General features: G+C 44.1%; 2 protein-coding genes across 2 annotated transcripts; one reads left to right on the plus strand and one right to left on the minus strand.

Annotated features, from left to right (window-relative positions):
* Nucleotides 1–3,725: 3,725 nt before the first annotated feature.
* CCNB2 (cyclin B2) lies at nucleotides 3,726–27,504 on the minus strand. The gene is made up of 9 exons (XM_066274140.1): nucleotides 27,367–27,504; nucleotides 24,013–24,141; nucleotides 23,816–23,929; nucleotides 15,296–15,466; nucleotides 14,827–14,985; nucleotides 11,128–11,364; nucleotides 10,685–10,825; nucleotides 5,046–5,156; nucleotides 3,726–3,975 (listed from the first exon to the last, which is right to left on the minus strand). The coding sequence occupies exons 1-9, from the start codon at nucleotides 27,388–27,390 to the stop codon at nucleotides 3,865–3,867; spliced, it is 1,197 nt and encodes a 398-aa protein (XP_066130237.1). The 5' UTR covers nucleotides 27,391–27,504; the 3' UTR covers nucleotides 3,726–3,864.
* On the plus strand, nucleotides 13,203–13,879 carry LOC136333894 (small nuclear ribonucleoprotein G-like). Its single transcript, XM_066273616.1, has 2 exons — nucleotides 13,203–13,232; nucleotides 13,610–13,879. Exons 1-2 carry the CDS (start codon nucleotides 13,203–13,205, stop codon nucleotides 13,877–13,879), a joined length of 300 nt encoding a protein of 99 aa, XP_066129713.1.

The following is a 27,504-nucleotide window of genomic DNA, read 5'->3' on the forward strand; positions in this document are numbered from 1 at the left end:
GTTCTCAGGGAAGCAAGGCTGGCACCCAGAGGGCCAAGGGTGAAGGGCAAAGCTTTGTTATGAACTTGCTGCCCCACCAACAGGGTCCAAACCACCCATATCCCAACATGTCCCAGCCCATCTGATCAAATGTACTCATCGTTACCAGGTCCAGCTCCATGAAGGCTGAAAGAGGATGAGGAGTGGTTTTCTTCGCAAAGGATGTTCCCTGAAAAGTATACCGTCACATCCACTCATAGTCTCCTGCCGGTTAGTCGCATAACCTCAGCTGCAAAGGGGTCTCTTGTTGGGAACATTTAGTCTCTGCATAGAGAGCAGCTTGTCCTGGATGCCAGGGAGAGCACTTCCTCCTCTTTAGCCCATGGCTCCTTTCAGGCGAGATGCTCACAAGAACAAGTGACAGGCCCTGGCCGATTAGCTCAGCGGTGGAGCGTCGGCCTGGTGTGCAGGGGACCCGGGTTCGATTCCCAACCAGGGCACATAGGAGAGGTGCCCATTTGCTTCTCCACCCCCCCCTTCCTCTCTGTCTCTCTCTTCCCCTCCCGCAGCCAAGGCTCCATTGGAGCAAAGATGGCCCGGGCGCTGGGGATGGCTCCTTGGCCTCTGCCCCAGGCGCTAGAGTGGCTCTGGTCGCAGCAGAGCATTGCTCCCTGGTGGGCAGAGCGTCTCCCCTGGTGGGCATGCCGGGTGGATCCCGGTCGGGCGCATGCGGGAGTCTGTCTGACTGTCTCTCCCCGTTTCCAGCTTCAGAGGAATACAAAAAAAAACAAAAAAACAAGTGACAGACAACATGGCTGTGCATTGCTGCTGGACGACCACCAGCAGGGCTTGTACACAATCCAAATCCTTCCCCTCCAGACGCCCTGAACTCCCCCTAGACCTCCCCTGAGCGCAGATGAAAGCCTCTGGTTGCTACTTTTTTTTCTTTTTAAGATTTTATTTATTCATTTTAGAGAGAAGAGAGAGAAAAAGGGGGGAGAAGCAGGAAGCATCAACTCCTATATGTGCCTTGACCAAGCAAGACCAAGGTTTCAAACCAGCAACCTCAGTGTTTCAGGTCAACACTTCGGCCACTGTGCCACCACAGGTCAGGCCTAGTTGCTACTTCACAGGTGGTTCTCTGGGTGGTTTCACTGGTAGGTGAAAGTGGAGTCTGGTTTCAGGAGCAGTGTGTGCACAGTTCATTTGGGGTGAACAGCTTAACTATGGTCCTGGCACCTGGCACCCTTCACCTTTGTGGTCAAGAGAGGGAGCCACCCTGCAATGTGCCCCCTTTCCCCTCCTTGTTTCCCATCTCTCCCATAGCCTACCTGGTCTGCACAGTTCCACCTGAAGTTAGGAACTCACTTTTACTCCTACTGACTAACCTTGATGCCTCCTACGGTCCTGTACCTGCCCCACTGATCAGTATGGCCTAGTCTAAAATCTCCACTTTGCAAATGAGAAGGCTCAGAACTGTTCACTACTTTGTCCAAGGTCACATAGCTCTGGAGTAGAGGAGGAGCCATCCTTTGAACCGAGATCTGACTCCAACACCCAAGCTTTTAAATCCTTGTCTTCAACAAATAACTGCTCACAAAAATTAGGGGATATTTTATCGCTTTATATTCATTTTGAACTGTACTCTAATTTTCGTGACCAGTATATTTAAGAAAGTTTGATAATCTAATTGTCAACCTTAAAGCATCTAATATCTTTCTTTCAAAAATCAAAACCCTAGCCCTGGCCGGTTGGCTCAGCGGTAGAGCGTCGGCCTAGCGTGCAGAGGACCCGGGTTCGATTCCCAGCCAGGGCACACAGGAGAAGCGCCCATTTGCTTCTCCACCCCTCCGCCACGCTTTCCTCTCTGTCTCTCTCTTCCCCTCCCGCAGCCAAGGCTCCATTGGAGCAAAGATGGCCCGGGCGCTGGGGATGGCTCTGTGGCCTCTGCCTCAGGCGCTAGAGTGGCTCTGGTCGCAATATGGCGACGCCCAGGATGGGCAGAGCATCGCCCCCTGATGGGCAGAGCGTCGTCCTTGGTGGGCGTGCCGGGTGGATCCCGGTCGGGCGCATGCGGGAGTCTGTCTGACTGTCTCTCCCTGTTTCCAGCTTCAGAAAAATGGGAAAAAAAAAAAAAAATCAAAACCCTAAAAAGAAAAAAATCTCACAAGAGCTATAAGATATTGAACTCCTTTGAGCAAGACTGGTGTCTTACATACCTGTGAACGCTCAGAGTCTACCTCTTTTCAAGACCATCAACCTCCTTAAAACCACAGCCACCCTGTTCAAGCACCTCCAGACACTGTGCTCAAGCCTTGACACCCTTTGTTACAACTCTGAGGAAGACCCTCCTGTCCCCATCTTAGAAACACTGGTCACACAGCTAAGGACTCAAACCCAAATGACCCAGCTTCAGGGCCTATGCTCTTCAAATTTGGTGGTTACATCATCGCATTTTCTAATTTCACTGTTTTTATATTATGACTTCTAGTTTTACAGCTTATTTCAGTTGTAACACTCTCATTTGGGGTCCCTGCTGTGGCACTAAGGAAGTACCTTAAAGGTCTTTTTACGACATTCTGGAAGTAGGGATTTCCTGAGTCAGAGCATTTAATCTGTAACTAAGCAAAATATATTGTAAAGAAGCTATAAAATGTCTTTGGAATATGCTACAAAACCCATCATTTCTTAACAGGAAGTCAGAGCTTAAGTGTCCCTGGGAAACCGCTTTGCTCTCCAGGGCCAGGAGAGTTACCATTCCCGCGTGTGACCTACATCAGCCACGCGGACAAGTTCCACCATCTTGGCAAAGGGGTATTTATAAAACTTAATACTAAGACTTCAACACATAAAGATACCCAGTTTCTCTAAATGCTTAATGACTAGTCAGGCAGCCTGGCCTGCCCAGGGAAAGAGGGAGAGGAGCAAGCCCTAGCCACAAGCCAGGTTCTCCTCTAGGGCAGTCACAGAACCTGGCACCTATGGACTTCACTGTCGGGTAGAAGGCAGCTTTTACCACACTCCAGGTCTGGGAAATGCCAAGTCAAACAAGTTTACTGACAGCTCCTCAGAACCTTCATGGATCTTACATGCATTTGCCAAAGAAATTCAAGTAACTCCTTTCTCTCAAAAGACCAATTGACATCTTGTTGAACTAAGTTTGGGAAGTCGTTGCTATAAGAGATTCACTTATTTTATGAGCAGGGTTCTTTTGTTCTATTTTTGTTTTGTAAGCTAGTGGTTAGAGATGAGAATGCATTCTCCCTTAAGAAAAAAAGTAACCCATATGTAGTTGAAACAGCACAACAGGAAGATGCATTCCAAGTTTCAAGTTCAACAGGATGTCCCAGGTCCGTTTTCTTTTCCAGGCCCTTAGGATTGTTAGTCCTGGTCTCAGCTGGGCCTTGGAGATTGACACACATTGTAAGAGTTACTTAAGGTGGCCATAGCCTGTATAGGAATTAATAGAATAGTTGAGTAGGTTCTAGAAAAGGAATTGTCATGACTGTCTTCTTTTTAAATTTTTGTAAGGTATCAATCTTTTTTATATCCGAGAAGTTTAGGAATGGGTTGGCATTCACTGAAGCCAAGTTCTAGTTTTTCTCATTTGAAAAAATGGTAGGAATGTCTTTCCCAAAGCCATAAAGGCAGTAATTTATATGCTATTCATAATAGCTGAAAAGAAATTAGTCAAAGCAGGTGTCTGAGTTCTTCAGCACAGAATGCAGAAATAAATACACACTGGATACCGTAAGAAAAATCAATAGCTTTATTTTTCCTCAATATATAGTTAGAAAATAGGTCTGAGAAGATATTTCATATATAAAGTCAAGAGTTCCAATCAGCAAGACAAAGTGCACAGACAAAGCACTCTCCCGGGGGCATCTAGGACTGTCCCAACAGGGGCAGGGCGAGCTCTCGGACAGCTTTGGAGTTCAGCTGAGGAATTGTACTGATCTTCAGGAGTTTGCTGCTTGCATACTTATTCTTGATGGCCTGCAGAAGTCATTTGTGGTTAAGGACACACCAGGCCTTAACCTCCCTCTCCCCTTATACCTTGCTCCTAGTCTAATTTACAAGTGCTGAAGGGCAAGACCCACAGTCTTCAGATGGCAGGATGATGCCAAGTCACTGAGGCCAGCAAGCTCTCTGAGGTCACACTACTCTGTGCCTGATGACGTCCTCCCATCCTGGTAATGGATAAAGCCCAGCTGGTGGTACCTGTGATGTGGAACCAAACAATGTCCAGGTCCAAGGAACAGGCTTCCTCTCATAAGCTAACCAAGGGATGGGAGGGGGAAGCTGTGTCTGTTACACCTAAGTGCTGTCAGGAGGTAATGAGCTTACCAGGACTGGCGGCAGTAACTGGCAATAAAAGTCAGTGGCAACATGTGCTTAGCAGAGCCCAGACAACACCCTAGGGACTGAAACACATTACGCTTCCACAGTGTGCAAAATCATGCTGAAACTACACATAAGGAAGCAGATCAGGATGTGAGGACACTTGGAACAAATGACTTGCTTTGTCACCAGATCCTTGGTAAGTTCTGATAGTTGGTATCACACAGTACAGGACAGTGCCCAATCTCCTCTGGCTTCTTCTCTCATGTGAGCCACACGGGACACTTCCTAAAAGGGCTTTTTGCCCCTCTTTCACCAAGCTTGCTATGCAAGTGTTTTTCAGTCATTGTCCCAAAACATAGTGGACAAAGGCTCTGAGTAATATCACCAAAATACATAGGCCTGCACAGGCTGTGTGAGGTGGGCCCTTGCCATTCAGCCCATAGGCCAACCAGCCCTCCTGCTTGCAGAGCGCCCCGCCAGGGATGCTGGGAGGAGCATGGGTACCTCCATTGAACAGCTAGCTGCCTGGCGGACTAATCTGGGCCTGGAGTCGTTAGCCTATCTACCTTGTTTTAAAGAAAGTCTGCTTTCAGAATTAATCAGTTGTACTAGAAAAATATAGTTTGTACTAAAATAAACTCACATATGCCAATATATCTACATGAAAACACACAGAATACACATAATCTAAAGCTTTTCACAGCTTAGGAAAGATTACTTACGATGAATTTCGTTAGGTTTTCATTCACTTTCACTATGTTTTTGGCCATATGCTGCATGACTTCCAATACCTCATTCTCCGTGTATCCAGTGTAGTACTGCTGCTTCAAGTTCTAGAACACAACGCAACGAGAAGGGGCAAGACAGAGCCTCACTTCTTTAGAAGAGCCATCTTACACATGTTGACATTACTGAAGCAAAAGCTACAAAGGAAAAATCTCAGCTCCTGGACGTTCACTCCTAGCCCTCATCACTGCCATGGTACGAGCGAAGCAGCCTGTACATGCAGGCCGACGCCGACCTGAGCAGGAATAAAGCGAGAGGCTGTGCGGCTCTCAGCTAAGCCACGGGTCGAAGTTCCCATGTCATTTTTTTTTTAAAAAAGAAGGTTGCACAGGTTAAGGAGGGTGCTTTATGTAACAAAGCTTTATGCTTACCTCTCTTATCACACTGAAAAGGGATGGAAAGTGCAACAGAGAAAAACAAAACCCAACAAAGGAATGCCCCCTTCATTATTATGGCAAAGACCTGGGACGGGACATGTTACATGTCCCCCCATCAGAGCCCAGCATGGCCGTGGCTAACAGGGAGCCCGAGAGCCCAGAGAGCCACATGGTTGGTCAGAGGTTCAGAATTATCACAAAAATTAGGCCATTGGCAACAATCTACTCTACCAAAATCCAGAAGACCTAGGACCACCCAGAAGTCTCTTGCTAGGCCCTGTGAATTAAGCACTGGAAAACAGCACTCAGAAAGGGCTCTACGCCCCATCTCATCACCTAGCCTCCCAGAGAACAAAATTCAAGCAAAAGGACAGTTGTTAAATGACGATAAGACTTGTCACGTATGACTTTATTTCAGGTCTGTGATAAATTCTAAAAGCTGAAATGCATCTCTTTCACATGTATATTTGGGAAAATAAAGCACAACTTAATCTTAATCCTAAAATAGGTTAAAAAATAAAAGAACTAACCAGGAGTGAATCCTGAAATAGCATATAACTACTGGTACTATGAAATCAATTCCTAGAAAACAGGGAGAGGTCTAAGAGGAATGATATTCAGCTAAAATGTGCCACTAGTACCAAAACCATGTACCATTCACAGACCAGTGGCCTTTTTGCCTCAAGCTTTTTATTTCAAAAAATTTCAGATCTACAGAAAAACTGAAAGAAAAATATAATGAACATTTTATATCCTTTGTGTAGATTCATCAATTATTAACATTTTGGCATTTTATTATGGTGCCTGCAGCTCATTTTTAAATAACGCAGCAAAAATTTTATATATAGCCTGACCAATCGGTGGCACAGTAGTAGATGGAGCATCATACTGGGACACAGAGAACCCAGGTTCGAGATCTGGCTTGAGCGCGGGCTCACCAGCTTGAGTGCAGGGTTGCTGGCTTGAGCATGGGATCATAGACACAACCCCATGGTCACTGGCTTGAGTAAGGGGTCACTCACTCTGCTGTAGCCCCCCAGGTGAGGGCACAAAGCAATCAATGAACAACTAAGGTGCCGCAGTGAAGAGTTGATGCTTCTCATCTCTCTCCCTTCCTGTCTGTCTGTCCCTATCTGTCCCTCTCTCTGTCAAATATATATATATATATGTGTATACACACACATATATATATATATATATATATATTGCCTGACCTGCGGTGGTGCAGTGGGTAAAAGCATCGACCTGGAACACTGAGGTTGCTGGTTCGAAACCCCGGGCTTCCCTGGTCAAGGCACATATGGGAGTTGATGCCTTCTGCTCCTCCCTCCCTTCTCTGTCTGTCTGTCTCTCTCTCTCTGTCTCCTCTCTCTAAAAAAAATGAATAAGTAAAAAATATATATATAGATAAATATATAATTGTGTGTATATGTATTTATATAAAGTATATGTGGATTTTCCACTGTAAAGGAAGTCAGTACTACTAACTCTCAAGTTGTTCAAGGGTCAACTGTGTATGTGTATGTACATATATACATATAGTAGATATATACATATATATACATATATATTATATACATATGGTATATATGTGTGTGTGTATATATACATACTATATATACACAATGGTATAAAAACTGTGTGGCGGCCTGACCTGTGGTGGCGCAGTGGATAAAGCGTCAACCTGGAAATGCTGAGGTCGCCGGTTCGAAACCCTGGGTTTGCCTGGTCAAGGCACATATGGGAGTTGATGCTTCCAGCTCCTCCCCCCTGTCTCTCTCTCCTCTCTTTCTCTGTCTCTCTCTCTCCCTCTCTCTCTCCTCTCTAAAAATGAATAAATAAAATAAAAAAATTAAAAAAAAAAAAAAACAAAACTGTGTGGGCCCTGGCTGGTTGGCTCAGTGGTAGAGCGTCGGCCTGGCGTGCAGGAGTCCTGGGTTTGATTCCAGGCCAGGGCACACAGGAGAAGCGCCCATCTGCTTCTCCACCCCTCCCCCTCTCCTTCCTCTCTGTCTCTCTCTTCCCCTCCCGCAGCCGAGGCTCCACTGGAGCAAAGTTGGCCCGGGGGCTGAGGATGGCTCTGTGGCCTCTGCCTCAGGCACTAGAATGGCTCTGGTTGCTGCAGTGGATCCCGGTCGGGTGCATGCAGGAGTCTGTCTGACTGCCTCCCCGTTTCTGGCTTCGGAAAAATACAAAAAAACCCCAAAAACTGTGTATACACACACTCACAGCACACACAGTATATTTGGTTGTAGTGTCTCTAGTCTTTTCAAATTTAAATCCACTTTTTCTTGGCTTTAAATAATGTCAACTTTTTAAAAGAATCCAGGCCAGTTGTTTTTAGAAGGGCCTGCACTTTGGATTTATCTGAGCACTTTCCTGACAGTTGGAAGTGGTGTCAAACATCCTGGGCATGAATTCTGTGTGTGTGATCATGTATACTTTCTACTACACCAGAAGGCTGGTCAGGTCAGGTGGTCCCACCACGGGTGATGCCAAGCTTGATCACCAGGGTAAAGTGGTAACTACCAGGCCTCTCCATCACAAAGGCAGTTTTTCTTTAGTATTACTACATATTCGTGAGGTGAAATTTTGAGACCATGTGAATCTTGTTCCCCAAAATTATTTCACCAATTGAAATAAGCATCAACTGATGAATTATATTGGTTAATTTCTAACTCTACCATTCTTTCTACTTTAATTAGCTGGTATTCTACTGATTAGAAAAGAAAAAAAGCCCCATCCACCTTCTTCCTTCCTTTCTATCCTTCATATCATTATGAACTTGTGGATTTTTAAATTGCATTATAACCTTTTACTTTCACTCTTCTTTGTAATGCTTAAATTTAGTGAGTAAAAGCCTTTTCAAGCCAGTTCCCATTTCCTTTTGATGTGACCTCATTGCATTGATCTTTGCTTACTACTGCTACAAACTGGTCTAGGCTCACCTCATACTTCCCCTGCCACAGCCCTGAAATCAGCTGTTCCTCAAAGGAGCCCTACTTGTCTCCAAGATGGGGTACTAGGTATGCTGACTGCTACTGGGTGATCATCATTTCTTGGCCCTTTCATTATGCATTTGCTGACATTTCCAAAACAGATTTAATATTATAGGGCTTTTCTCTTTTGGGTTTTTGGGTTTTTTTGTTTTTTTATGTTTTCTTTCTGAAGCTGGAAAGGGGGAGAGACAGTCAGACAGACTCCCGCATGCACCCGACCGGGATCCACCTGGCACGCCCACCAGGGGTGACACTCTGCCCACCAGGGGGCGATGCTCTGCCCCTCCGGGGCGTCGCTCTGCTACGACCAGAGCCACTCTAGCGCCTGGGGCAGAGGCCAAGGAGCCATCCCCAGCGCCCGGGCCATCTTTGCTCCAATGGAGCCTTGGCTGCGGGAGGGGAAGAGAGAGACAGAGAGGAAGGAGGGGGGCGGGGTGGAGAAGCAAATGGGTGCTTCTCCTATGTGCCCTGGCCGGGAATCGAACCCGGGTCCCCCGCACTCCAGGCCGACGCTCTACCGCTGAGCCAACCGGCCAGGGCTTGGTTTTTGTTTTTTAAGTGAGAGACAGAGACAGACAGACAGGCAGACAGAAAGGGAAAAAAGAGAAGCATCAATTCTTCATTGCTTCACTTTGTTTATTGATTGCTTTCTTGTATGTGCCTTGACCAGGGGCCCCAGGCAAGCTAGTGACCTCTTGGTCAAGCCAGCAACCCTGGGCTCACACCAGCGACCTTGGGCTTCAAGCCAGCAACTATGAGGTCATGTCTATGATCCCACACTCAAGCCAGTTACCCCATGCTCAAGCTGGTGAGCCCACACTCAAGCTGGTGACCTTGATATTTCAAACCTGGGTCTTCAGCATCCCAGGCCGACACTCTATCCACTGCACCACCGCCTGGTCAGGCTCCCTTTTGTTTTAATTAACAACATTTTCTCTTTCTTCTTAGTGAAAATTTAGGCCCTTGTTTTATCCTATAAAATAACATAGTTTCAGAATTATAATAACAGATTATTAACAACAAATTTCCTAAGTAAATTTTAAGTATGTTACCTTTCTTGGGCCTTTGTTTTGTCTAATTTCACAACTCACTAAGGATGCACAGCCAGAATGCAGTATTCAAGTTACTTGAATTAATCCTTCCCAATGTTCTCTTACCAATTTGATGTATAGTAGTATTGTTTCTGCTTAATTACATTTTTAGAGTTTACATAAAACATTTGTCTTGTTCAAAAGTAAAAAAGTTATATTATATTGTATACAAGTCAGTGAAAATGACAAGAAATCCTGCTCCCTTCCTCCACCTTCTCTCCTGTTCCCACCTAACCCCATAAGTATCCATTTACATAGGTTTCTGGTCTATTTCCTCTATTTTTTGAAAAATTAGCAAATACATAAACACACAAACATATACTCTCTTATTTCCCTCCTTTCTTACATAAAATGTAAACTATATACACTTGTACAGAGGAAATCTTGGTAGTCTTGCATGTATCAACATAGGCCATGCAGGCAAAGACCTGAGCACAGCTTATCTATCTTGGCAAAATGCTTTGTGAACCTCCCAGAACAGGAGGGAATGGCAGTCTTGGGAGGAGCTGCCTCTAAGCCAGCTCCCACTCACATCCCATCTTCCCTGGGAGGCTGTTATGAGACCATTTCTCATCACCTCCCGGGTTCTGAGGAGGCTCTTGCTCCGCTGCTCTCAGGGTTCAGCTACGGACTTACATGCTGAGTGGCAGTCTAGAATTTGCTCAGGCACTGCGTTCACCAGGCCTCTTTTGTTTCAGAGTAGTCCTTCTTGGTGTTTGAGACAAGCACCCAAGAACCTAGCATCATTGGCTCCTTACATGAATCTAAAAGTGGCTCATTTATCTGTACTGGCAAATCAGTCAAGCCTTGACCTTGTTTTGTGTTGTGTGCTTAATAACTTGTTTGTAACACTTAACAGAATATCCCAGAAGTCTTTGCATAGCAGCTCTTAGTGGCCTTCCTCATTCTTTATGACTCTATAATACATTTGTGTACATGGCGTGTGTCATTACCTACTCCCCATCCAAATCATTTCAAGCAGCTTTATTTTAGGCCTTTGGACTTTTAACAATTGCTTAAGGATAGTGTTATGAAAATGCTAAAGTTTTTCCTGTCAAGACAACCTAAAATATGACCTAACTAATTTCTTCTTAAATTCAACACTCACCCATTTTCCTTGGCCTAGAACCTTCTGGGACAGGCAGGAGGCAGCTGCTGCCACCTTGGAAGGGTAATAATGCACCATGTCATAGTCAATGAGAGTCAGTTCCATCAAATATTTGGCTAAAGTGTGCTGTTCTACATCAACCTACGAAAGAACAGACAGGGACAGTAGGAAGCACAGCTTAGTATTATCCTGCAAAATTCTGAGTGAAGGCCTAAGAACTCAAACCTACTTAATTCACTTTCCCTTCCCAGCAACTGCTCTATTCCACAGTATGTTACAGACATAGAACATGAGGTCTTTTCTCTTAAGAACTGCTAAGTATTAGAACTTAGCTAAAACATGCTTCTTATAAATTCATAACCTTCCCTTTAATTGGATCAGTGTTTCTGGGGTGAGACAACAGGCAGCAAAATAAAGTCTCCTACAGAATCAGAGGCACTCACCTCCCCGGCTTTTGATGCCCGCCTTAAGAAATGTAGTGGCAAAGGCCGACCCAACTCAAATTTCAGTTCTTTCAAAATCAGAGCTTCCATTTCTCGGATTTGAGAACTGGTATAAGCATTGTCTGTAATGTAAACGAAGTCTTCAATATTTGGAGAAAACATCTCTTCATACTTGGAAGCCAATAGCAAAGCTGTGATCCCAACCAGTTGAAGCTTCTTACGAGAGATTGGCTGAACCTAATTTAAAAAAGAACGTGTCAAGGTCATGTCTAACAATGCAATGGGGAACTGGCTAGAAGAAAGTGAGAGGGAACCAAGTCCTGGAGATGTGCACGCTGGCACATAGCTGAATGTCCATAGCCAAGCCACCAGAGCAGCTGTCTGTCACTGAGTACTCACTCTGTGCCAGCGCAGTGCTAAGGTTCTCACAATCATCTCATCGAATCGTCACAAAAACCCTAGGAAGCACATATTACCCCTCACTTACAAACAGATGGCCTGAGAGGAGAATCAGACACCAGTTCAAAATTACTCAACTGCTGAGAGAAGAATTATGCCAGATAGCCAAGCTCCCAGTCACTGCTCCATGCCTGCTGTCCTGGCTTTAGTGTCTAGGGAAGCCCCAATACGGCACTCAACATGGTCAGAATCAGGATGAGGCCAAGCACAAAACAGGAATTTAATGGATGCCTAGTGAGGAGGAAGAGAGTTCTCAAAAATTCCCTTTACCCCTTGCCTGACCAGGCGGTGGCGCAGTGGATAGAGCGTTGGACTGGGATGCGGAAGACCCAGGTTCGAGACCCCAAGGTCACCAGCTTGAGCACGGGCTCATCTGGTTTGAGCAAAAGCTCATCAGCTTGGACCCAATGTCATGGCTCGAGCGAGGGGTTACTCGGTCTGCTGAAGGCCTGCAGTCAAGGCACATATGAAAAAGCAATCAATGAACAACTAAGGTGTCACAACGAAAAACTGATGATTGACGCTTCTCATCTCTCTCCATTCCTGCCTGTCTGTCCCTCTCTCTGTCTCTGTAAAAAAATAATAAATAATTCCCTTTACTCTCACCAAAAGTATATTCATTATTCAGCCTGAATAAACTTTTTTAAAATTACAATTTTAACCATTTTTATTATTTTTATTGATTGATTCATATTACAGAGACAGAGAGAAGAAGAGAAAAGAAAGAGTGAGAGAAAAAGACAGAGAGAAGCATTCAGTTGGTGTTCCGCTTAGTCGGTCATTCATATGTGCCCTTACCCAGGATTGAACCTGCATCCTTGGTGTTTTGTGGCAACACTCTTACTGACTGGCCAGGGTCCCTGAAGAATCTTTTAAAGATGCTTCAGAGTCAATGAAAATCTCAGCCTAGGGTATAACTGTCCCTGTAAATTTTCTTTAAAAAAAAAAAAAACAGGCCTGACCTGTTGTGGTGCAGTGGATAAAGTGTCGACCTGGAAATGCTGAGGTTGCCGGTTCAAAACCCTGGGCTTGCCTGGTCAAGGCACATATGGGAGTTGATGCTTCCAGCTCCTCCCCCCCTTCTCTCTCTCTGTCTCTCCTCTCTCTCTGTCTCTCCCTCTCCTCTCTAAAATGAATAAATTAAAAAAAAAAAATTCTCATCACAGAAAAGAAATGATCATTAAAAAAAAAAAAGCCATGCCTGGCCAGGTGGTGGCGCAGTGAATAGAGCGTCGGACTGGGATGCAGAAGGACCCAGGTTCGAGACCCCGAGGTTGCCAGCTTGAGTGCGAGCTCATCTGGCTTGAGCTAAAAAAAAAAGCTCACCAGCTTGGACCCAAGGTCGCTGGCTCGAGCAAGGGGTTACTCGGTCTGCTGAAGGCCCGCGGTCAAGGCACATATGAGAAAGCAATCGATGAACAACTAAGGAGTCCCAAAGAAAAACTGATGATTGATGCTTCTCATCTCTCTCCGTTCCTGTCTGTCTGTCCCTATCTATCTCTCTCTCTGACTCTCTCTCTGTCCCTGTAAAAAAATAATAAATAATAAATAAAAAAAAAAAAGCCATAAGCACAAATTCCGTTTGGGGTTATCTTTGAGCTTGCTCAGTAGACACCATGAGCAAAGCTCACCCTCCGGAGTTAAAAAAAAAAATTATGGCCTGACCAGGCGGTGGCGCAGCGGATAGAGCATCGGGCTGGGATGCAGAGGACCCAGGTTTGAGACCCCGAGGTCTCCAGCTTGAGAGCAGGCTCATCTGGTTTGAGCGCAGGCTCATCTGGTTTGAGCAAAAAGCTCACCAGTTTGGACCCAAGGTTGCTGGCTGGAGCAAGAGGTTACTCCGTCTGCTGAAAGCCCGTGGTCAAGGCACATATGAGAAAGCAGTCAATGAACAACTAAGGTGTCGCAATGAAAAACTGATGATTGATGCTTCTCATCTCTCTCCGTTCCTGTCTGTCTGTCCCTGTCTATCCCTCTCTCTGACTCTCTCTCTGTCCCTGTGTAAAAAAAATAAAATAAAAATAAATTTATGGACAAAAAGTTATCATTGAACTTAAATGGTGGCAGACATGTACACGGAATATTGCGGGGGTTTGATCCCTTTATGAATCCTGTGATAGATGAACGTGTGGAGATGGCAACTAGTGGGCAGCAGAACACTGCTGGGATGGTGGTGAGACGAGGAGACAGTATCATGTTAGAAGCCCTGAAACGAGTACAAGGAATGGCTGTTTCCCAGACAAATCACCTGCTTCTACCTGTCCCCTCCACAGCATCTCTTCACTCACACTAGAAAAAGCGAGTCATGTACATTTATCACACTGAACTTTTGTAAAAAAAACCTTTTTTATTGATCAAACAAAAATAAAAAACTGGGACTTTGCTTTTCTTGCCTCAACTCTAATTATTGAAAATCTACCAAAAATATGACTGTATAATGAATATACCACTGAATCTATAGTTTCTTAGGATTTTGTACTATCTCAGGGTCATTAATTATAAACACAATTATTGTATTGTTTGTACTTGACCTAAATCTGTATCATAAATGTTAACCTTAAATAAATAAATCCTATCTGCAACGCTAGTATTGGTAAATAACACACTAAAGGTTTATGCCTGGAATTTCTTCTAAGTGGTCAGTATTTTTACAATACCAATTGATAAATATTTTGATGATCATTTCTGTTTTCAGCTTAATTTCTTACATTCCTCTTTCCTCGAGACTTCACATTCTAATACACTCCCCGCTTACACTCCAACACTTTTTTAAAAAAAAATTCCGCTTCCTCCCACTCCTACCGTGATTAAAGGCCGCACCTGGTGGGAAACTGTCAAGTGCTCTAGCCTAGCCAAACCCCTCGCTTTTCCGAGGAAACTTAACAGCAAGGAAAACCAGGCTACAGATACTGCGCAAGCAGGCCTGGAAGGCAGCACCAGAGGCACCCAGGCTTCAGGCTGACTGTCAGGCCGATTCCTGGTATGCCTCCTCTGATGACCGACTGTGGCAAGGCAGTATTTCCCCAAGCACTTTCAGCAGGCTGACCTAACAAAAGGTCCACAATCAGTCAGAATCACCAGAGGTCTGACTCGCTTGGACTGCTTCCCATTCCAACCCCTGAAGTTCTCTGGCTTCTCATAAATTGGCTTTTGGTCTTTTCTTCAGAGCTACCGCCCCTCGGCACTGCGTACATGCAGTGTTCCGTGAGCCTGGCACGAAGTCCCTGACGCCACGCGTACCTGTAAAAAGCGGTCCATGACGGCGACGCACATGTACAGCGTCTCCTGCAGCAGCCTGAACTTGGAGTGGACCTGAACCAGCCAGTCCACCAGGATGGCACGCATTCGGCCGTTTATGTCTCTTCCATCTAAGAAATGCGGACTTATGAATTGCAGAACCTGTGGGTAGAATTAAATTCAAAAAGCTGACCTCGGCCTGACCTGCAGTGGAGCAGTGGGTAAAAAGCGTCATCCTGAAACGCTGAGGTCGCCGGTTTGAAACACTGGGCTTGCCTGGTCAAGGCACTTATGGGAGTTGATGCTCTTCCTCCCCTTATCTTTCTCTCCCCTCTCTCTCCCCTCTCTAAAGTGAATAATTAAAATCTAAAAAAAAAAAAAAAAAATCTTTAAAAAGCTGACCTCAATTCCTTCCCAGTGGTATGGTACATTCCACATTACTTATACAGCCAACACACAAAGGACCACTCACTTCAAGCTGTCTTAGGTATTGGTAGATATCCTTAACGTAGTCGCTGCAGAGCTGAGGGTTCTCCCAATCTTCATTATCAATATCCTCGATTTTGCAGAGCAAAGCATCAGAGAAAGCTTGACAGAGGTTCTCTTCCTTCATGGAGATATCGTCAGGGGTGGGAGAAGGACCCTACATTGAGAAATTAAAGCACATCACAAATCACAAATACAACTGGTTTAAAAGTATCACATGCGTTTTTGAAACATGTTAAAGCCAAAACAAATACTGTATTTTTCGCTCCATAAGACACACCTAGGGTTTTAAGGAGGAAAATAAGAAAAAAAATATTCTGAACCAAATGGTGTGTTAAAATATTCAATAAAATACGGTATTTTTCACTGCATAAGACGCACAGGCATTTCCCCCTCCACTTGGGGGGGGGTGCGTCTTATGGAGCGGAAAATACAGTAAATTTCAGAGTAAGAGGTGAATAATTCATGATATAATAGATGAAGTTTTTAGACATATACTTCTCTATTTAAAACTCTCTAATTTCACTCAAAGTGAAAACTAAGTCCTCAGAATAGCCTCTGGGCCTGCATGATGTGGGCCTCCCCCTTTCCTTGCTGACCCGTCTCCTGATTCTCTCCAGCCCCCTGGCCTCCCTCCTGCAAACAGGCTCCCTCTTCTCAGAATGCTCTCGTCCCTGTATCCACATGGCAATTCTCTCACCTTCATCAAGTTTGTTTAAATGTCACCTTCTCAGTGACATTTTATCCTATTTAAAATGAACATATCTGCTTTCTATTCCCCCCACACATACATTTTATTTCTCTGTGTTTTCTCCATATAACCTATAACCTTCAATATATGATAAGAGTTTACTTAGATGTAGTGTGTATTATTTTCTGTCCACCTCTGCTAGAATGTAAACTCTATAAGCTTACATTTATTTAAATTGATTTTGTCCACTAATGATCTCAAATACCTATATCATCCCTAACACACATTACGTCCTTGATATATATTTATTAAAAGAAACTTAAGACACCTGTGTTCAGAGATTCCCAGAGCTGACAGTTCACTTTAGCAGTAGCCTCTTTTCTTCTCATCAACTAATTTAGTCTAAACTAAGAAAATATATGGCAACTAAAAAGTAGAAAATCACATTTCTTTTTTTTTTTTTTTTTTTTGCATTTTTCTGAAGCTGGAAACAGGGAGAGACAGTCAGACAGACTCCCTCATGCGCCCGACAGGGATCCACCCGGCACGCCCACCATGGAGCGATGCTCTGCCCACCAGGGGGCGATGCTCTGCCCATCCTGGGCGTCGCCATGTTGTGACCAGAGCCACTCTAGCGCCTGGGGCAGAGGCCAAGGAGCCATCCCCAGTGCCCGGGCCATCTTTGCTCCAATGGAGCCTTGGCTGCGGGAGGGGAAGAGAGAGACAAAGAGGAAGGCGCGGTGGAGGGGTGGAGAAGCAAATGGGCGCTTCTCCTGTGTGCCCTGGCCGGGAATCGAACCCGGGTCCTCCGCACGCTAGGCCGACGCTCTACCGCTGAGCCAACCGGCCAGGGCAGAAAATCACATTTCTAAACAAGTCTACAACCAATAATTATTTTATGTTGACAGGATGATTATTTATTTTTTTTTTAAATCACATGCATTAAAAATATATTAAGTTAAAACAAGTGCTTAGTAATGAACTATAAATAAACCATTACTTTTTAAAAGAATGGGAGGTAGTTCTCAAAGTAAAACCTAACAGAATTGCTGGGCTATAAAGAATATGTATTAAAGTAATAAAGTATAGAAAGGAAGAGAAGGCTGTATAATAAACAATTTTGATTGATTTTGATTGACATTAAAGCTCAATAATTATAGTTTCCAAACTTAGAGGAGGATAAAACAATAGCAACAAAATATACATAGCAATTCAAAACAGGCCTTTCCCTCTTAAATCAAAGTTATTAAGCTGAGGAAGGGCGAGGAGAACAAGAAGCATGCTGCTAGGCATGCTATTTATTCAAGATTTCAGAACCTCAAGGGGCTAGAATAAGAAATGCTTGGGGTACCCAAGAGAAACTTAGGAAAGGTTGTCAGAAAGGGGAAGACCTTCAGGAAAATAAGTAGGCAAAAGGTAAGCCAATACAAAGTCCGTGGGGAAGCCAAGAGATAAAGGGGCTACCCACTGGCTTGGGATGGCAGGAGATAATTTAGAATTTCTAAACTGCAGTCCTTTTGGACTCCAACATACTTATTCTAAAATCCTTTCTAAGATCCCACTCATCGTGCAGGTGGCAGCCTAAGCCCTAGGAACCAATGGTGCAACCCTCTGTCCAGTAGGTGCAGCATGTAAAATTTAAAAACGGTATCAGCTAGTACCTAGGTTAACTGGCATAAACTTTTGAATGACAAAATCAGCCTGACATATAAAATCTTCAAGTTAAATGAGCAAATGAGTTCTGGGGGCTGTCAGAGACAACTGAAAAGTCCCATCAGAAACAATGAAGATGTGAGATTTTGCTGAACTCGAGAAAACTCCTGTTTGATTAGGAGCTCAGTGGAGTGTGAATAAAAGCTACTAAAGTTCTCCAAGTACCAATATTGAATGAGTTGGGTCTGTGGAGAGAATGATTAATATTGATAAGCAAATAAATTGCTCACAAAAATTAGGGGATATGCCCTGGCCGGTTGGCTCAGTGGTAGAGCATCGGCCCAGCGTGCGGAAGTCCCGGGTTCGATCCCCGGCCAGGGCACACAGGAGAGGCGCCCATCTGCTTCTCCACCCCTCCCCCTCTCCTTCCTCTCTGTCTCTCTCTTCCCCTCCCACAGCCGAGGCTCCATTGGAGCAAAGATGGCCCGGGCACTGGGGATGACTCTTTGGCCTCTGCCCCAGGCGCTAGAGTGGCTCTGGTCGAGACAGACAGAGCGACGCCCCGATAGGCAGAGCATCGCCCCCTGGTGGACATGCCGGGTGGATCCCGGTTGGGCGCATGCGGGAGTCTGACTGCCTCCCCGTTTCCAGCTTCAAGGAAATGAAAAAAAAATAGGGGATATTTCAAAGATGACTATGAAGCGACAAAATATCCCCTAATTTTTGTGAGCAGTATAAATACTTACACAACTCTTGGTAAAACAGAGATCCTTCATCTACTAAATTTATGATGCCAAACATCATAAATCAATGTCAATTAAGTGCAACAAGGAAAGACTCCACGTAAATCTTTATTCTGACCTGTTCATGATTCGTAGCAGTGAGTGTATACTCATAAACACATAGGCACACACAAGTGTAGACAGGCAAAACCAGTGACCGTGATTGGCTTTAGGGAATGCAATATGCAATGGAATGGAATCTGAGGGAGAATAGTAAAAATGAAGTGACCTTTTTGGTTCTGTGTACTCTATGTATTTCTGCATTGTGTGCCTCTTTTTTCTGGACAGAGATAGAGAATCAGAGAGAGGGACAGATAGGGACAGACAGGAAGGGAGAGAGATGAGAAGCATCAACTTTTTGTTGCAGCTCCTTCATTGTTCATTGATTGCTTTCTCATATGTACCTTGACTGGGGGCTACAGCACAGCGAGTGACCCCATGCTCAAGCCAGCAATCTTGGGCCTCAAGTCAGCAACCATGGAGTCATGTCTATGATCCCACGCTTAAACCAGCAACCCTACACTCAAGCTGGTGAGCCCGTGCTCAAGCTGGCGACCTTGGGGTTTTGAACCTGAGCCCTCTGTGTCCCAGTCCGACGCTCTATCCACTGCACCACTGCCTGGTCAGGCTGCATTGTGTGCTTTTTTATGGCTGTTTCTTGGGTAATTAAAATGTGAACAGTTGTGCTTATTACCCTTTTATACATATATTTTGTATTAGGGAAAGAGAGATCATAAAACATTCTTCTATTTGAATACTGGTTATCTCTAACTTTACTGTTGAAATCCAATATGTAAATCTAAAACCTAACCTCAGTTTCTAGCTGCACCTGCCCTAGTACACTTCCTAAACTTGCATCTATCCCTTTTACAGTACATTACAGCATACATACGGCATGCTTTCACTCTGACTTTCTGAATTGATTGGGAGCTGGCTTAAAGACAAAGTCAGTGGTTCATACAACTTGTTTCCCCAATGCAAACTACTCCTTGTTTGCCAAAGCTTCATTACTCATCAAAAGACGCTCTTTTCTCCAAAATTTATAGAATAAGCCCCTGTCAATTCCTGTGAATAGCCAAACCCTTTCAAGGCCACAGCCAGGGCCCTTGGTGATTCAACTGCTTCATTTGCTATCAGAAAGAGGGGACAGAATGAATTTGATTAGAGGTCTGGAAACATCTGCCTTCATGAAAGCTCATGGTATAAGCTTTCCAGGGCTCACTGCTGTCCGACACCCTGAGCGCGACTGGCATTTTAAACCCCTGTAGAGATTGGCTGTAAGGCCCAGCAATGACTGCGGATGGAGCAGAGGACAGAGCAAAGGCTGACCAGACACAGGTAAGCAGAGGGGCTAATCCACCAAGAGGTGGGGCGACTCCTACACTGTGAACTTCATGGTCTCTTCTGTACTGTTCTTCAGAGAAGAGTGACTTGGAATTGGAAACAATTATTGTTCATTAATCCCTGATGTCTTCTAAAACTAAAAGCACACTTCAATCACTGAAATGATTTTATATGAACTGAGCTACAGTCCATAATTCTTTATCTGAAAAACAGTGGCCTTAATTTTTCAGGAAGCTAGAGAAAAATTGAGTCAGCCAAAAAGATAAAGAATGAAGGGAACTCAAAGAGTGGGGTTCTGAAGGAAATGTCTCCTTTGTTTTGTTCACAACTTTTTGGTTTTATTTTTCTTTTGCCTTTTTACTTCTTCAATTCAAACAGTAATATGTACCTATGTTAAAAATGAAAATCAATCTTAGGCCCAACATAATACTCGAAAATAACAACCATCAATATTTTGCATATAAACACAAATTTCAAAAGCAAATTTGGGGTCCTGAGTGGTTGGCTCAGTGGTGGTGGGATTCAGCCAGTTCAGTAGAACCAATACCTAATTTTTGTTGAGTTTGGCAAACCGGTTGTTAAATTGGCACTTGTAATTAGAGTTCTCTCTAAAGTGGGTGCATGGGCAGCCGCCCAATGTGGAAATCACAGATTTACATTCCTTACTCTTTTTTAACATTCATCTATGTAATGGCATATTCTAAGAGCCTGTAGTAATGTTCTGTCCATAGGTGAAAAAAATTTGATAGAACTATGCTTGTGATATTTATTCATTTCATAAAACTCATTATACCTTTGATGAAATACTACATGTTACTTCCCTCATGTTTGTTACTTCAGTAAACAAACATATCAGGTAAAGAGAAAAAGTACCAAACAACCAAGAAATGACAAGCTGTCATTGGAAATATCTTAAATAACAGTTTTATTGGGGTTTTTTGGTCAGGTATATATTTTTTCATTAATATTTTAAACTTTCTTATAACATAATCTAGTTTTATTTACCTTTTATTATTCTTATTTAAGTATTAAATGCATGAAATAATAAACTACCTTTCAGTATATCAATTTTTTATATTTAAAACAGTCATTAGAGGCCCTGGCCAGTTGGCTCAACGGTAGAGCGTCAGCCTAGCGTGCGGAGGACCCGGGTTCGATTCCCGGCCGGGGCACACAGGAGAAGCGCCCATTTGCTTCTCCACCCCTCCGCCGCACCTTCCTCTCTCTCTCTTCCCCTCCCACAGCCAAGGCTCCATTGGAGCAAAAATGGCCCGGGCGCTGGGGTTGGCTCTGTGGCCTCTGCCTCAGGCGCTAGAGTGGCTCTGGTCGCAACATGGCGACACCCAGGATGGGCAGAGCATCGCCCCCTGGTGGGCAGAGCGTCGCCCCATGGTGGGCGTGCCGGGTGGATCCCGGTCGGGCGCATGCGGGAGTCTGTCTGACTGTCTCTCCCTGTTTCTAGCTTCAGAAAAAAAAAAAAAAAAGTAAAACAGTCATTAGGACAGAAAACCAGTTGTTAAATTATTTAAATTCCACCACTGGGTTGGCTCAGCAGTAGAGCATCTGTCCAGCATGGGAAACTCCTGGGTTCGATTCCTAGTCAGGGCACACAGAAGAAATGACCATCTGTTTCTCTACCCCTCCCTTCTCTCTCTTTCTTCCTCTCTCAAATCAATTAATAAAAATAATTTTTTTAGAAAAGAAAATTTGGGCCTTACCAGGCAGTGGCTCAGTGCATAGAGCCAGACTGGGATGCAGAGGACCCAGATTTGAGACCCCAAGGTAGCCAGCTTGTGCCCACGCTACCAGCTTGAGTGTGGGCTCACCAGCGTGAGCCCGAGGTCGCTGGATTGAGTGTGGGATCATAGACATGACCCCATGGTCACTGGCTTGAAGCCCAAGGTAGCTGGCTTGAGCAAAAAGGGGTCACTAAGTTCTGCTGTATTGCCCCCCCCATCAAGCACATAGGAGAAAGCAGTTAATGAACAACCAAGGAGCCACAATGAAGAATTGATGCTTCTCATCTGTCTCCGTTCCTGTCTGTCTGTCCCTATCTGTCCCTCTCTCTGTCTGTCAAAAAAAAATTTTTTTAAAGCAAATTTGGGGTTTCTCTGCATCATATTGTATAACAGTCTGACTTTTTTCTAATGTCCCATGCATTTTAACATCTTTAAGTATTCTATTAAAACATGATATTTATAGCATTTCACTAAATGGATTTAATTGATCTCCTAATAATAGGATATTTCTCTATTATATGAAATATTCTTTGCAACATTATTTTAAAAACCTCAACTGTATCTCTGATCATTTTCTTAGGATAAAGTTTTTACAACAGACATACTAGGTATGGAGAATAACCATATACTGTCAAATGGCCCTCCTGAAATGTGGGAGGAGCCATATTCAGTCACCCATACAAAATGCTTTGTAATAATCAAGAGCTCAAGGTATGAAAAGCTGTTTTGGGTTAGGCATTTAGGAGGCTACTGGAAACATACCAGGAAAGGACCATTAATGGGAGGTCAATCTTAGGTATTTGCTCTGAACTTTATTTGATTTTTTATTATTATTACTATTATTGTTATTATTTTAGAGAGAGAGAGACAGGAAGAGAGAAAGAGAGGGAGGAGATGAGAAGCATCAACCCACAGTTGCATTTCTCAAATATAACCAATGTTTTACTTTTAAAGTTTTCATACAACGCTATATATCTTTGAGCTGGAAAGAGCAAAGTAGTTGTATGCTCAGCACCTACAACAGTGCCAGTTTGACAGTAATTACATGAATGTATGTAATCTAGAAAGAACAGTGTGCATAAACGTAAAAATGGTGGAAGGGGAACGAGCTGAGCCAACCAGTCACAGAAACCAGTTTATCAGCCCAGAATGTTGGCATTATCTTATTCTTTCATGAGTGTGGGTTTCAGAACTGTGAGTTTTCACAGCCTTCATGGGCAAGTTCCTTCTTTTTTTAAATTTTATTATAGATTTTAGAGAGAGGAGAGAGGAGGGAGAGAGAGAGAGAGAAAGGGGGGGAGTGGGAAGCATCAGCTCGTAGTAGTTGCTTCTCTTATGTGCCTTGACCAGGCAAGCAAGCCTGAGGTTTCAAACCAGGGACGTCAGCATTCCAGGACAATGCTTTATACATTGTGTCAGCACAGGTCAGGTGCAAGTTCATTCTTATGGTGTATTATTTAATAAAACCTACCAAATTTCATTCTTAGATCACTAAATTTATTTGGCTATTAAGGTAATTAACTTTGTTATTCAAGGTCATAAATATTAAATTAAGGTATCATCCTTAAAAAGGTTTATATGTTAAAAACATAATAAAAAAGTAAAAATTTTAAAAACAGGTGTATATATTAATTTCCTACAGTGTTGTTTCAAGGTAGAGCTCTAGCTGTGAATGTTTGTCAAAAGATGTAATATGAAAGAAAACTAGATAGAAGGTGACAGAGGACAATCTGACTTTGGGTGATGGGTATGCAACATAATTGAATGACAAGATAACCTGGACTTGTTATCTTTGAATATATGTATCCTGATTTATTGATGTCGTCCCATTAAAAAAATAAAATTAGCCTGACCAGGCAGTGGCGCAGTGGATAGAGCATCGGACTGGGATGTGGAAGGACCCAGGTTCGAGACCCCGAGGTTGCCAGCTTGAGTGCGGGCTCATCTGGCTTGAGCAAAGAGCTCGCCAGCTTGGACCCAAGGTCCCTGGCTCTAGCGGGGGGTTGCTCGGTCTGCTGAAGGCCCGCGGTCAAGGCGCATGTGAGAAAGCAATCAATGAACAACTAAGAAGTCACAACGCGCAACGAGAAACTGATGATTGATGCTTCTCATCTCTCTCCGTTCCTGTCTGTCCCTATCTCTGCCTCTGTAAAAAAATAAATAAATAAATAAATTCAAAATCTAAAAAAATAAAATTATTTAAAAAAAAAAAGATGCAATATGGAAAGAGGCACCTTGCAGTCTAGCCCAAAACAGGATGCTTCACTAAGTAAGACTGTAAATTCATACCATCCTACCTTAGGAGCCAACGTTTTCATCTGTACTGGTCTCACAGAAGCAACAGGTTTCAGCTGTTTATTGACATCTGTTGTTTTGGTGGGCTGAACAGGCACTTTGGGGTTTGGAGCTTTCTATAAGGAAAAAGAAATGTAAATAGGGCAAGACTGCCAATGTTGCCCCCAGTGGGCACACATGCAGTCCTCATGGCTGTTACCTTAGCTACTTGTGTGGCTCTGGTTGTAACTTTATTTCCAATTTCTTCTAAAACTGTTCGCCGGAGTGTCACATGACTCTTCGTTTTAGAATTAACTCCTGTTTCATTATTCTCCAAATCAGTGGACACCTAAAAAAAAAAATTAATTAAGAGTTGAACCCAGGTTGGAAATCCCAAGGTTGCCGGCTTGAGCAAGGGGTCACTGGCTTGGCTGGAACCCTCTGGTCAAGGCACATATGAGAAAGCAATCAGTGAACAACTAAGGTGTCATAACTATGAGTTCATGCTCCTCCCTCATCTCTTTCACTCAAAAAAAAAAAAAAAGAGTTGAGCCTGATCAGGTGGTGGCGCAGTGGACAGAGTGTCGAACTGGGATGCCAAGGACCCAGGTTCGAGACCCCGAGGTCGCCAGCTTGAGTGCAGGCTCATCTGGCTTGAGCAAAAAGCTCACCAGCTTGGACCCAAGGTCACTAGCCTGAGCAAGGGGTTCCTCAGTCTGTTGAAGGCCCATATATGAGAAAGCAATCAATGAACAACTAAGGTGTCGCAACGAAAAAAAAAAAAGAGTTGAGACAATTTAAAATACTTGACTAATGTCAGATATCTAAATTCAGAATTGCTTTAGGAAAGGTTAATATGCTGAAATCTATTGACAAGAGAAAAAAGGTACATTTCAGGAAATCTGTAAGTACTATTTGTGTTTGATAACATCTTTCTAAATTAGGCAGATCACTCATCTACCTTATCTGAAAAATAAAAAAATTTTTAAAAACTCATGAAGAGTTTAACAGATAAGTGATTATTTCTCATATAGCACCCATGCAACTTCTTAGAAAGCCCTATATATTAAAGGTATCTACAGTATTTAAATATCTTCCTTTACAAAGGTCAGTAATAAGTGCAATTAAGATACAATATTAAAATATTATATAACAGGTCTGGCTGTTTAAAAAATCAGATGTTAAAAACCTAAACTAGCCTGACCGGTGGAGGTAAGAGCATTGACATAGGATGCTGGCATCCCCAGTTTGAAACCGCGAGGTTGCAGGCTTGAGCATGGGCTCATCCAGTTTGAGCGCAGGCTCATAAGCTCGGGCACAGGATCACTGACATGATCCCAAGGTCACTGGCTTCAGCCCAAACGTCATTGGCTTGAAGCCCAAGGTTACTGGCTTAAGCAAGAGGTCACTGGCTTGGCTTGAGCCCCCAGTCAAGGCACGGCTGAGAAGCAATTTAAGAACAACTAAAGTGACACAACTAGGAATTGAAGCTTCTCATCTCTCTCCCTTCCTGTCTGTCTGTCTCTCTCTCTCTCTCAAAACAAACAAAAACCTAAACTACCTTTGAGTTTTACTGTCATTCTAGAAATAAGACGTGCTCATGTAAACATGATCATCAGAGACAGAGCCTTTGAAAATAAGGTTGCCGCCTGACCAGGCGGTAGCACAGTGGATAGAGCATCAGACTGAGATGCAGAGGACCCAGGTTTGAGACCCCGAGGTAGCCAGCTTGAGCGTGGGCTCATCTGGTTTGAGCAAAGCTCACCACCTTGGACCCAAGGTCACTGGTTCGAGCAAGGGGTTACTCGGTCTGCTGAAGGCCCATGGTCAAGGCACGTATGAGAAAGCAATCAATAAACAACTAAGGTGTCGCAACAAAAATGATGATTGATGCTTCTCATCTCTCTCCGTTTCTGTCTGTCCCTATCTATGCCTCTCTCTGACTCTCTCTCTGTCTCTGTAAAAATAAATAAATAAAATAAAATAAGGTTGTCATAGCATGGTCTCTCTCTTATGTTAAGGATACTTAGAAAATAGTATCCATAGGTAAGTTTTATTCTCAAATTCAGAGAAAGGTGGAATTATATGAATAAAAATTGTTAGATGACCTTAACCTGTTTTAGACAAAATGTGCTAAGAGTCTGACCAGTGATGGCACAGTGGATAGAGGGTCACCCAGGGACACTGAGGTCCCTGGTTCAAAACCCCAAGGTTTCTAGCTTGAGCCTAGCTCTTTGGCTTAAGCACAGGATCACTGGCTTGAGCACAGGATCACTGACATGATCCCAGTCACTGGTTTCAGCCCAAGGTCACTGGCATAAGCCCAAAGATCACTGGCTTGAGCAAGGGGTCACTGGCTCTGCTTGAGCCCTCCCCCCACCCCAGGCACATACAAGAAGCAATCAATGAACTAAAGGGAAGCAATTACGAGTTGATGCTTCTCACTCTCTCTGCTCCCTCTCTTTACCTTCCTTCTCTCTCACTAAAAAAAAAAAAAAAGAAAAAGAAAAAAACAAAACCTGCTAAGAAAAGCAATTCATACAAAAAGGTTAATTTTATTATAGACCTAAAAAGCATATCTGAAGAACAAGAAAAAAACCCCCAGCATGTCCTGTCCCACAGAAATTGGGAGTTCTAATCCCAAAGAATCTCCCAACGGGACTTGAATAGACCTACCCCAACAGAGGGGACAAAGAAAAACTCAAACCTTCCAGGATGGAAAGAATTTGAGCATGAAAGAACTTTAGGGAACAGACTAGACAAAAATTGTCATTTCAACTTGTAAAAACGGAATGTATTCAACTTATTAGGATTCTTCAAGTCATAGTGTTCCATTTTTTTCCAGCAGGAACTGCCAACTTCTAAAAGTGTTTGCAAGTTTAATGTTTATTGGTGGAAGCCTGGTAATGTGATTAAATTTAAATCCAGCTTTTTAAATAGCTTTATACCCAGGTGGTTGGAACTAAGGTCTGTCTGGATCCTCTGTTTTTCAGGAAAGGAAAAATAGATCAAAGTACAATTCAAGCCCTCAGAAAAAATACCCTAAACACCATTAAACACTTTGATTTTTGCAAAGATGAAATAAATGAATTCAAGCTTGATCCAACATTTAGAACCCTTTATTGACTGCGGAATTTCTTCCCGTGCTTGTCCCCTCCCCACCAGATCCCTCCGCTGGTCAGGTAAGTGGGAACACAGGGAGGAAATCCCAGAGCCCAGTACTTAGATAGCTAACAACAGAGGGCACTCCGGATCACTTCCAGGTTACCAGGCCCAGGCTCGGGAGGCTCGCCTCACAGGTGCCACCTCCGAGGTGCTTTCCTGACTTCCCCCACCGCAGCGCAGACCCCCGCGGGGGCGGGGGCGGGGGCGGGGGCGGGGACAGGAGGGCGGAACCCAGGCCCAGAGAGACCGGCCAGGCAAGACAGGCCGCAGGGCCGGGGCGGCTGAGAAGCGGGCTGCCGGGAGGAGGGGGAAGCGGCATCGGTTGGGGCGAAGAAGCTCGGAGCAGAAGGAGAGAAGCGAGAGGCGGCTGAGGGCCCTGGCCCGGAACCAGGTCGCCGGGCCCACTTACCTTCGGACGTCGGAGCAGCGCCATGAGGGACGGGGCAGGCAAGAATGCCAGCCCGACCCAAGGACGGACGCGTACTGGAGAGGGAGGGCACAGGAGTCCGCAGGACTGCGGGTCTTCGGCTGTCGCCTAGTTCCAGGA

This window comes from Saccopteryx bilineata, chromosome 4 (genome assembly GCF_036850765.1).
Source record: "Saccopteryx bilineata isolate mSacBil1 chromosome 4, mSacBil1_pri_phased_curated, whole genome shotgun sequence".
NCBI classification, from domain to species: domain Eukaryota; kingdom Metazoa; phylum Chordata; class Mammalia; order Chiroptera; family Emballonuridae; genus Saccopteryx; species Saccopteryx bilineata.

Excerpts from the sequence above, each read along its gene's own strand:
- LOC136333894 (XM_066273616.1), top strand. The coding sequence starts at position 13,203 with ATGAGCAAAGCTCACCCTCCGGAGTTAAAA. Across the intron at positions 13,233-13,609 it reads CTCACCCTCCGGAGTTAAAA|AAATTTATGGACAAAAAGTT; the intron begins AAAAAAATTATG and ends TAAAATAAAAAT.
- CCNB2 (XM_066274140.1), bottom strand. The coding sequence starts at position 27,390 with ATGGCGCTGCTCCGACGTCCGAAG. Across the intron at positions 24,142-27,366 it reads CGCTGCTCCGACGTCCGAAG|GTGTCCACTGATTTGGAGAA; the intron begins GTAAGTGGGCCC and ends TTTTTTTTTTAG. Across the intron at positions 5,157-10,684 it reads TTCTAGGCCAAGGAAAATGG|AACTTGAAGCAGCAGTACTA; the intron begins GTGAGTGTTGAA and ends GTTGTGTTCTAG.